The sequence below is a fragment of the Lepeophtheirus salmonis genome, chromosome 4 (genome assembly GCF_016086655.4).
Source record: "Lepeophtheirus salmonis chromosome 4, UVic_Lsal_1.4, whole genome shotgun sequence".
Taxonomy (NCBI): Eukaryota; Metazoa; Arthropoda; class Copepoda; order Siphonostomatoida; family Caligidae; genus Lepeophtheirus; species Lepeophtheirus salmonis.
The window spans coordinates 43,086,339-43,098,523 of record NC_052134.2 but is presented as its reverse complement, the minus strand read 5'-3'; the positions used below and the strand labels follow the sequence as shown (position 1 = coordinate 43,098,523).

The 12,185-nt window shown below is 34.4% G+C and overlaps 1 protein-coding gene across 1 annotated transcript; it reads left to right on the top strand.

The window, feature by feature from the left end:
- The first annotated feature begins 9,601 nt into the window (after positions 1-9,601).
- Positions 9,602-10,126, top strand: LOC121116019 (caspase drICE-like). Its single transcript, XM_071888060.1, has one exon. The coding sequence runs from the start codon at positions 9,602-9,604 to the stop codon at positions 10,124-10,126; it is 525 nt and encodes a 174-aa protein (XP_071744161.1).
- Positions 10,127-12,185: the final 2,059 nt, after the last annotated feature.

Here is a 12,185-nt window from a genome sequence, read left to right as displayed (position 1 = left end):
ATATAATCGAATATAAAAGAGAGGAATAAATATGATCTTAATGAGTTAGCTGATATTACGTATTCTGAGTGCTGAGTATCCATCAACCATATCCAGCTTTCTTCTCCGGTTAAATAATTATTAGTTACGTTTAGGTAGATTCCCCTCTTTCATATGATTATGACATATTATGCATATAAAGCCATCATCGTACCCAAGGTTAATAGAAATACAAGGTTAGACTACAGCATTTAACCAAGTACCGCATCGAAGTTTAACGTCATTTTTAGAGAAAAAAAAATGTTTTGGTCAAAATTTACTTTCTTTTGTCCGCTAGAGGCATTATTATTTCAAGCATTTTGGAAAAGTATTTCCTGTTCTCTCGTGAATGATCAAGTGCTGTACTGTCATTATTAATAAACTTTTCGTTTGAACAATTATGGAAAGGGATTTATGATTCAAAATGATTTCCACATACATAATGGTCAGCAGGTTTCCAATTAAGAAGATGTTTAAGATTTGATATCCATTTTTTTCTTCCTGCGACTTCTTTTGGATTTTTGGGAATGGGAAATTTAAAAAAGCTTTTGGAAATTAGACTCAGCTCTATTTTTGCATCCTCGGACACTACAATGACCCATTATTTTGGATTATTTTTTTTCAAATTTGCTTTATAATAATATATAAAAACATAAAATATTTAAGGCAAGAAAAAATTATATACGTATTATTTCTTATTCAAACTTATTAATACTATACACTAACTACATCAAATAAATGAGTGACGTCATAGAAAAGCGACATCTTGGAAAAATATTATGACAAATATTGACCAAACTATTTCCTCAGGCTAACGGTGGTCGATGCCCTACTTGATTTATTGCTTTAAGTTGGACCATCATGTAATCGGGCTTGCTAGAATTTTCAATTTGATGTAATGTATTGTACCGACTACTAGGCAAGATATACAGGTTTTGACGTCATAGAGAATAAAAGCGGTACTGTTAATTGTAAAAGTCAAGGAGGGTGATATATAGCTACTCTTGGCAACATTTATTCTCTACGGCGTCACTTTTAAAAAGCGTGGTGGAAGTCAAACATCAGTCGGAAAAGCGTTATGCTATAACCATGTATTTATATTAATCTTGATCGTACCTATCTTTCTACTGATTCACTGTATAGGCCTCACTGCTTTATCTAAATACTTTTTCCACGAGTACTGATCACGTTCATCTTTGTATGACAACTCTGAAAATAAACGTTAAAAAGTTTAGAGGGGTTTGAATACTACAACTAAATATCTGTGTAATCCTATGTAGATTAATGGATTAATTCTCGGGGAATAACATAGATACCTGCTAAACCAGCATTCAATTGAGTTAGTTAAAGGAAGCCAGATGAAGATATGCAAATGTATGTCACGTAGTTACCTTTATTGTATCACCAAACCTTTTCTCCACAAAGAAACAGAGAAAATGCCCGAAATCATCTAGTGGTTAGCCGAATAAGTCAATCATGCCAACTGTAATTTATATCCTAAGTACTCCCAGACTTGTCATTGTCATATTATTTCTCCACAATTTTTAAATTTATAATTTCATAATATTAAAATGTTATTAATGGCTCATGATCTCTGGCAAACTATATAATAAACGACATTTTATACATTACTTAGGTATTATAAATAATGCCGGGGTCACAAGTCCGCAAAGTATATAATACATATAAGTTACAAGCTAAAAATAACAATACTAAGTCAAACAGAGTGTTTAGTTGCTTTGTGAGTGTTAACTTATTTCCTGTAATCAACAATATAGTTCGATTACATACTCATCGACCTGGCATGCACTAAAGCATTTGAATTGGACAAAGGGGGGGATTACTTACAAATATAATGATAATTGCCCCAAACCTTAAGATCTGAATATAATGGAGGATGCAAGAAGGGAGTTTTACCACACAAATTGAAGATTTTATAAGGACAAACAAAAAATCAAACAATACATTTTTGGAGAAAAATTTCAAACTTTTACAGCTAATCACAAAAAATCTCAAAAATCTACAGCAATTCACAAAAAATTCAAATATTAAGTTTTTTTTAAGGATGCCCCTGAGTTGCTACAACATTTTTTTCTTATTTTAAGTAGTACCATAGCTCTTAAAATCAAAGGTCAGTCCTAATTTGTCTAATGATAATCTTGACAAAGATTCTTTTTTACTCTACTAAAGAAATTGCCTGATTGCTGCTAATGTTGTGTCGGTCTAGTCCAGTGCCACTCGTCAAAAAAAGAATAAAATAAAAAAAATCTATCCCTTCTGGTGTCATTGGGTGTGTTATTCCTTTTTTTAATTATTTTGTTATATAATATAATAAATTGAAGTCAAAATATGATATGACTTGCATTATTAAAAAAACAGGAATATTTTTTGCAAGATAAGTGCAAGTCTTAAAATACAGATATTTTTGGGCTTATTTATTTTTCTTTTTTTATTATTATATATATTTACCTTAAACACTCGTGACTCTTATCAATATTTTCAAAGGAGACAAATGTGGTTGAAAGGATGAATCAATTTGGCGAATCATAAATCACTATCCCCCCCCCCAAAAAAAAACAACAACAAAAAAACAGTGACTACATCGTGAAAATTGTAGCTGATCCTTCGTCTATACCTCAAATTTTACCAGTGCAAGGAAATTTAATATAGCTGAAGTTTTCTGGAGTTAAACTTCAATGTCAAAGATGCTTTAATTATGGATATATGAAGTATTATTGATTGGAAAAATGACTTAAAACTTTTGAATAAGAAAGGGCCCTGCAAGAAAGTCTTCCATCAGAAGTACAAATTGTAAAGAATAAGGAGGGACAATTGGTAGAAGACAAAAATTAAGATAAGTCTTCCACAATTGATAAAGATCATCTATCCGAAAAACAAATTGAAGAGGTTAGTGAAACCCAAATTGTAGAAGAAAAAGATGAAGAGAAGTCTTCCGGACTAAACAATGATCCGGCAAATGATGTAGAACAAGCCTATTTTTTTTTGTACAAGAAACTACCATATTTTACAATTATGAAATATAGATTATTTATTCGTGAAGTACCGTACAATCTGGAAATTCTTCATCGGAGAAGAAAAACACCCAGTTGCCATTATGTTTGAGGTAATTAAGAAGACTCCTACAACGCTTCGTACGGAATTATTGATGCTTTTGAGTCAAGAATAAAACTTTTTTTGACATCCCTGAATACCATTAACATGGTATTCTTACTTTTCTTACCAAAAACTAACCATTAACAGAAAAGAATAAAATGTGTATGTTGAATTTTGTTTCGTGTCAATTTAATTCGGATTTAGTGAGTTCAAGTTTTTATATGTGTAAAAAGTGTTTTAAGTACAAGAAGTCCCTTTAAAACAGTCGTTACTTGTAGAGTACAGTGTGTTGGAGGTCATTTTTTGAGAATCGAAAGTTGTCTCCTGAGATTCCTAGGAGAAAGCAAGTCATTGCTTTTTATTGTTCTTCTCCTGTTTGGGAGGGTGTTTTTATTTTATTTCATATTTTCCAAGGTTAATAGAAATGCAAGGTTATTTTTAACTTTATAGGAAAGTACTATATGGATGATAAAGCCTGTGGTCCAGATGGAGTCTCGGGAAAAGTCTATTCGAATTTAAGGGATGAAGTCATTTTGCATCTTTTAAAAATTGGACGTTCTATGGAAAAGTTTGGACGACTACCCAAATCATAGATAAAAGAAAAATTACACTGATTACGAAAAAAGGAGATGGGACAAATTATATAGAAAAGAGCTGTCGTTAGGGATGCCCCTAGGCTCCACTTCTTTTCATAGTTGCAATGAAAGAACTCGTTTTAGGTGTTACAAATTGGTACAGAGTCTTTGGGATTAGCTTTGAGGGATATCAACATATCATTGATTTGTATCCCGATGATGTAACTTTAAACGTGGAGGCGAATTCTGCGCCTCAGCTAATTGTAAAGTACAAGTCCTGCTGAATTTTCAAGTTTCAAGAAAAAACATGATTGGCTGTGAATAAAAATAAGACTTCTATTTTACTTCTTACCTATTTATAGGCTCCTGGAAGCCTGACGGGGTAAAGTTAGAAGAATTTTGGCAATCTTGGTTATAAAGTGGAAAGCAGTGGTATTCTTGAACATAAGTGGATCGAAATTCGGACCTCTTTCAACAAAATAATTTCTATTTTGAAAAGATTCTACATTAAAAAAAGAGTTGACTTCTACAAAACTTGGTAATATTTTTAATTTATACAAGGCTACAGCAAGTCTGCAACTAGCTGAAAACGCTATTTTAGAAGACAAATACGTTATTGCTCTGTTTTAAAAGAATTATATTGATGCCATCAAACTGCCTCAATCTCATATAGGTGTTGGAGTAGCCCTCCACGAACGGGGAAGAAAAATGTCTTGGTCTTTTTGGAATTTCAAAGAAGACATATGGAACTTCTGTGGCAACTAGAGACCTAGACATTTCAAATTCTTAATTGTAAAGTCTTCATTGCAAGTGCACTAACTACCTATCAGCCTATTAGAGAAGGTGACTTGATACCCATCATGGCAGCTTCTGCGGGCTATGTCTCTCTACCAATGCAAATTCCTAAATCAGGATGTGAGTAATATAATTTTTTAATCCTGATGGTCCTGGAGAATTGAAATTCCAGTTGTAGCTCCGGATAAACTTTAAAATTTTGTCTCTAATAATAGGTAGGTCAAGTTTTTGAATATATTTTCATTTGTAGCGACCATGGTAGAGTACAGAAGTGGCATCCCCCCTTCTGTATCTTTCAGTAATCTCCAATATAAACAGAAACTGCATAGGTTTTTTTTATAAGCAGTTGTGACTGCCATATAATAAAAACAAAAAGTGTCCTCTAAATGCTTAAAAAACGTCTTCCCTTTTGTATTTAATTCGACCAGTTCCTTTCTCATTCTAATCATAGCTCCCCTATTTTTATAGTCAATAATTTTCTCCAGTTCTAACATCGCCTCACGGCGTTTGTTGCGGATTTTTTGATTTGGCTCCTTCAATTTTTTCTTAACTTTGTAACTTATTTCCCTCTTTGTAAAAATGTTCCTTAGAGTGTCCCAGGATGAGACAAGGTTGCTATCCAATTTAACACTTTTCTTTTCTATCATTTCAAAATTTCCTTTCGGATCTACTCTGAGTCCAACAGGGACACATTCAATTTCTAAAACGACTTACGGGATCCAGATGAGTAACCAAATGAGGTTGACACTGGGTGGTGGTCCGAAATGTATTATGGAAGAACTTTGAAATCTTTAAGAATATTGATGTTCTATATGATGAAAAAACATAATCAAGTCGTCCATATATATCCCTTCCAGACTTGGTCTTTGTGCAGAACGTCATTAGAGGAGAGTCCTTGGTCCAACTTAAATCGCACAAATTCAGAGTTTTAATAGTTTTGTCCAGATTTTTGATATTGGCTTTATTATTTGACCCCATATATCCACGAGGATCTCTGTCTAGTTTGAAGGTGACGTTGAAATCACATGCAATGAGGGTTTCATTTCCAAGTGAGGGGAGTATTTTTCCAGTATAACTCATTTTTTAAATTCGAATTAATACCATAGATTGCATACAATGTTAATCTTTTTTTTAAGGAAGTCTAAGTCTACCAAAATATATTTCCTATCTGGATCTGAAGCCGCAAGCTGGGGATTGAGAGAGCTCTTTATAAAAACAATCACTCCTCTGAACGGATGTGAAGTATGCCTAACTATGTTAGTATCGAAGGCATTTTAGCTTTGTGATTGTGCATTATTTTTTAATACTAGTTACTCTTGATTTATAGTGAGTATTAGGGACTAAATTCAATATTGTCGTTATAACATCTATCCTTCTATCTATAAGGCAGAGTATATCTAGGAATGCAATTGAATGTAAATAACTAAATACTTTCTTGGCCCGTTGTACAATGGAAATATAATTGACATTGAAGGGCAATAGAGACGGGATAAGGCTTTAAAGCTTATGATTTTATAAATTTTGTACTTATGTCGGAGCTCTATTTTTATTACTTGGGAGGGAGTGTCTCCTCCTGGCTGGACTTACTCGATTTGGATTAAGGAGGGCTTAAACAATAGCCCTTTTTCACGCTTTTGGTTTAAGAATACCACCGCATCCACTGGCTTACATTCACCAATACTTTCTTGTTCTAATTGTTCTGTGCCATTACTTTACAGGCTATGTTTATTTAATTTTGAAGGTTTGTTCAATTAGTTTTATTTTTTCTGTCTTTTATATGTTGTATCTTCTTTTCTAGGTAACATTGGTAATTTCTTTTACATGTAATCATCAGAGACTTTAATGCTATGGATGTTAATATTCTACATTTGACTCCTCCAACAAACTGGCGTTGCTTTTTATACCTGTTAGCGAGATAATTGAACTTTTAACGGACTCAGTATCATCTTCTTCAACTCCGGGTTTATTTCCCATTTCCCTGGTATCACAGTACTCAAAACCGGGTTATTTCTCGATTTTATCTTGGACATAAACTCTTCCAAAGCCCCGTTCGAGGATCCCTTCTCCAAGGCTAACGCTCCACTTCTTACTTATTGAGTGATTAAACTCTTTAATTATGGTTACATTACTATTCGATATCTCTCTAGGATATTCAATGCAAGTTTTTGAACATCTTCATACGAAGCCATATTTGATCCGCCTTTTAAGGATGTATCATCCTTAACTTGAACGCACAATTTGTCTACGTGCCCAACCTACGCTTTCCTTGTACTGCTTGAGCTCATGTTTTCCCACTCCATCAACAAACTTTTCCGTCATTACTAGTGAGTTAAGCAAGTAATCTTGATATTCTCGTATATTAACCTTTTCTCCAGTACATTTTTTCTGAGAGATAATTCCTTCTCGATCCGACAGATAAGTTGGTGTTTCAGGAGGTTCCGTTGGTTTGTTATTCGATCGTACCCTATAAAAAAATCAATCAAATTTAAATCCAGCAAGTTTGAAGGCCAAAAGTCCGGCGAGAAAAAGTTGTCAAAATTGTTTTGGAGCTATTTCAGACTCTTTTTTTTCTATTTGTGGTAGGGAGCCGAGTCCTGCTGCCCCATGTAAGGCCTCCCATTGACGACCATGCCAATAAAAGGGTTCACCTTAATTTCTAACACGTCCAAGTAGGCATCAGTATTGCCCTTGAGTTATTTGGGGAACACATCGCGAGGCACGACGTCGCCTACGGAGCCAACAACCTGATAAACCATGACGCGGGCTCGGAACTTCCAAATTCGATTAGAGACTTCAAAAACCCTCCTAAATTTGAAAACCAACGTCTTACTGAGTTCCAAAGTCTAAGCAAGTTTTCTATTGTCGCTCCCAGCGCAGATTCCAAGGAGGGCTCCGTTCGTTTTCCAATTATTTGACACAACGTCAAATTAATTCAATTTTTCCCAATTGGTATAAATTTGAACAAGCTGTTTAACAAAAAAAAAAAAAAAATTAACTGTATAAGTAACGGCGTTTGTCCAGGAGAGTGCATTCAAGTGGTGGTATGGATAGTGTGTTTACACTTTATATCAGTGGTTTTTAACCATATTGGAGATACTAAGCCCTACTAGCTTCATCAGTGCATTCACCGAATCCCTTTGTGATTGGAAATATATAATATGAATTCTTCAAAACATGGATATATATTTTATTAGAGCACCAAATGAACCATGCATCAGTTGCAAACAAAAAATTTTTGTTCAAGGTGTAAAAAAAAAAAATATTATCAACAATCACGGCACAAAACCAGATCCGGAAAAAGTTGGAGTGATAGGAAATTTTCCTACTTAAACTAATTTTCAAAAATTTCGAAGTTTAATGGGATTCATAAATCAATTTACTGAGTTTGTACCCGATCTGAAGCTGACCTAGGTTTAAAATGACTTATATCTCAGGAAAACTTCTTTTTTGGACGGAAGACCATAATAATGCAATACTAAAGGTCTAGGTGATTCGTAGGGACCCTAATGGACCAGTACTAAGACATTTCGATCCTAAAATACCGATAAGATTACTAACAAACGCATCTGGGACGGGAATCGGATATGTTGTAATACCAAAAGGCGAAAAGGAGTTACTGGACTCATAACATGTGGTTCAAGATTCCTCAGCACAGCTGAAAATAACTATGTTGCCGTTGAGATGGAATTGCTGGCCATTAAAATGGGCAGTAAAAGTATCAGTTGTATCTTGTGGGATCCAACTTCACTGTTATAACGGATAATCAGTCTTTCAAGCGAATAGTGAATGAAAAAAATCTTAATGAAATTAATTATACATAGTCCAAAGATTGATGTGCAAACTTTTGGGGAATGACTTGGAATTCGAATGGGTACCTGCAAAAAATAATTTGATCGCGCACGCTTCGTCATACTCGCCTTTTTTTACTCTTGAAGGTCATGCACATATCCTGATGTAAATTTTTTTTTTAACATGAGTTAGATCTGGCATTGAGGAAGATACCTAAAATAAATATCGTAACAAAAAAGTTATGGAGGCTCTATGCGGAAACTAAACTCTAAATGACTTACTAAAAGATTATCTGGAACATTATTAACGAGATAAATGGAATGTTATTTCAATGAAGAAACCTATGGTTTTCTACTCCACCATGGTCGAATCATAATTCCAAAAGCCGCAAGAAAACAAATCCTCGCAAGAATTAAACTTGAATACATGGGGATCACGAGGATACTTATGAACGCTAGTTAGTTATACTTCTGGCCAGAATGTCAAACAATATCAAACTTTTGGTATCGCGATGCCAAGAATGCCTTAAATATCTTCCATCTCATCCTTTAGAACCACAAATCGAAACGAATATATCAAGACAGTTTGACTCAGTGATCATCGAGTCAGAGAAACAAAAAGGTCAAAATTCCTTTATCTTCATTGATCGGTACTCCGGTTAGTCACTCGTAAATTCATTGAGAAAACTTGACATTGAGACTGTGACATCAGTCCTTGATGACTGGTAATTTGAATATTTAAAACCCATTAGTATCTAATCTGATGGGGACCTCAATTCTGTGATAAGTTTACACAATGGTGTAATTCTCAATATATCCGTCCCAAATTATCATCGGCACATCATAGCAAAAGTAACGGTCATTCCGAATGTCCTGTTAAAGAAATGAAAATGTCACTTGCTAGGATAAAAAATTCAAGAATTGTCCCATCGCCCTGCGGGTATGGCATAGCTCTCCACGCTTTGATGACTTTAGCTCGGTGCGGTGGATTTTTTGGAAAGCGTCAGAGAACAGAATTGGCAGTATAACTACAATTTGGAACATGGTGAGAAAAGGATTTTAATTTTTAATCAAACAAAGTTCAGAGGTTATGATGCTGTCCCGAAGGATAGAAAAGGAGTAGAACAAGACACTCAAGCAATTAAAGATACCTTCAATCCACTTGGCTTCTTCATACAAGAACATGAAAATTTAACAGTTGCTCAAATCAAACACGAGTTATTGTCTCTCTCAAGTATGGACAATCTCTCGTGTCTGATGATATTCTTATCGACTCATGGAGACAAAAAATGATATTTTTTGGCGTTTCATATGGCATTCAATTTACGGGATGATATTATGGAGGAATTGTCTCCAAAAAATATACCTTTTCTTGCAGGTAAACCTAAAGTGGTTTTTAATCAGGTGAGTCAAGGACCAATGATGGACAAAGGAATTCGTATTAGGTTTATAAAGCATGAAAGTGGCGAAGTCGATGGACGTGGCTCTCTAGAACCAATTCATAAAATTTCCACACATACATATTTTCTTTTAGCCAAGTCATCTTATCATGGATATTCTTCATATTGGTCAGATTTATCGGGGTCATGGTTTATTCAAACCGTGTGCGATGAAATAGGCATGTCTTCCCCTACGGATGATCTCTTGTCCATTATGCCAAGAGTTATACGAAACATTTCTATAAACTTCACGTCCTGTAATGAAGATCCTGATAGTGACCCGTGTAAGCAAACTCCTATGTTAGAGGATACACTTCAAAGAAAGATTTACTTGAAGTCACTTGACATTGTAGAATCATCTGAGGCTAAATCGGATGAAGAACCTTCTACAGGATAAATGAGTTTTCTGGCTTGAAATAAAAACTGAATTTGTATGATATAACTATTATGCTCTTTCCAGTGTACTTCAAAACATATTTGTGTTTTCCTGTTACTACTTGTGAGTCTTATATATATAAAGTAAAATCATTGCTATCATTTAAGATATACAATAAAGATACCTGTTGTTGAGTATAATTCAATATACAAGGGGTCCCCTGTTATCGTGGTTTTTGGGAACAAGAAAAATCCGCGGAGTACGAGGACTTTTTGTAGTACCAAAACTCGTGAAATGGGAGAAATTATTTTTCAAAGTCCAAATTTTACTAGTATTTCTTTTTTTTTTTTGCATGGTTAGGACTAAGATTGAACCCTTTAGTTAGGACTAAAGGATTCAAGGAAAAGAGTGCACAATTAGTAGAGATCATGTTTCTCCTCCTCTTTGCTGATTGGCTTAAAATTGTCTGTCACCATAAGGTCTATTTTAAAGGACTTGAAGGCAATTTATGTATTACTTTGTGGACTTAACTTAATTATTAATCATAATTAGCCAAGTCTTACTAATTGCAATATATTTTTCATGATATTAACTTGTATTGTAATAATATATCAACTTCGAGTAAAAAGTATCCAGGCATATCCCCCATGAAAATGTTTAATTTGCCAAAAAACATCAATCAAATTGATGAAGGATTTTAATTAATTTAAAATGGAAGATTCACTCAAGATGCCGTGGAAAATTTATTTGTAACAAGAACCCAACTCCAACATCTTTCAAGGCTTCAAATAATCTTAGAATAGTTGCTTTAATAAGTTCAAGAAGGAAAAGGGATTTCCCGATTATCAATATGATGATGGTGAATATCTATTCGATTTCTTAGATGATTTAAGAGAAGGAAGAAATAAATCTCTTTAAATCATTTTACGTGCATTTGAAGTTGGTATCATGGTCCGATCTGTTACAATAGATGGAGCAAGAGTTAATATTTCTGCTTTGCATTCGCTTAGAGCTAATATTTTAACGAAGTCTATTAATGAGCAGTCGATAACTTTTTCTCATCCACATGAAGATTGCAATAGTAATGAAGTTGCTATAGTTGAATTGCCTCATTGCTTTAAAAGTATCTGTGGTACTTTAGCAGACTTCAAAAACTATATTGGCATGGGAGATGAACTGTTCGATGGAGCTTAATAGACAAACTACATGAACTTCACATTAAACACGTTCTTCGTTTGGGAAATATATTAACTGAGTAACACATCCACATCTTGAGATATACTCCTTTCTCCAACGAGATATGTGAGCATATTTACAAATTGAGGGGAAAATTAATGTGCGGGGATAAAGAGCCTACATTTCTTGAGGACACGTAAATATGCAAATCGAAGAATGGGGCCTCTGATATCCAAACATAGAGGCTTTTGGGAAAGTACTGAACTTCTCTTGGTTTGACAGATTGAGGGAAAAGAGTAATTTCTGGGCGTTGAGGATCAAGGGTGAGTTTGAGAAAAAAATTGGTCATGATCGGACTGACATATTATTTATGGCACCATTGGAGCTATTTGAGGTGATGAAAAAATGCGGTCAATACAGGAGACAGATGGGTAGGTCGTGAGAAATTTTGAATGCCATTATATGTATCATGAGTTCTAACGAACCTCTTAAATTTAATCAAGGTTGAGAAGTCGGGACGAGTTATTAAGGGAAGGAGGACTAAATTCTGATTGTCAATTCCTATCTCGTACATATACGGAGCTAGGCCATTTTATTTTATTAAGAAAAACCAAGAGATTAGTCTCATGCTACCGTTCCAAAAACCGTAACCTCGAGCCTTCAACTCCCTTCTTCATGGCAATGGAAGCAATCTCTAAAAGTAGAATCAAATCTTTAATAAACTGTGATCACAACGGAGTGTCGTCTCTTATCGTCAAGAGAAGATTGGAGAGACTGGACCTGAAAGAAATGGTAAAGGTATTAAACCCAAAGCAATATTGAAAAACTACTTGACAGATTCCCATCAAAAATTGTTAAGATACCGATTGCCACCTCTTCTTTATTTACAAATAAGTCAAAACAA

Bases quoted from the DNA above. Each gene is read 5' to 3' on its own strand.
- LOC121116019 (XM_071888060.1), top strand. From the start codon at position 9,602: ATGGCATTCAATTTACGGGATGATATTATGGAGGAATTGTCTCCAAAA.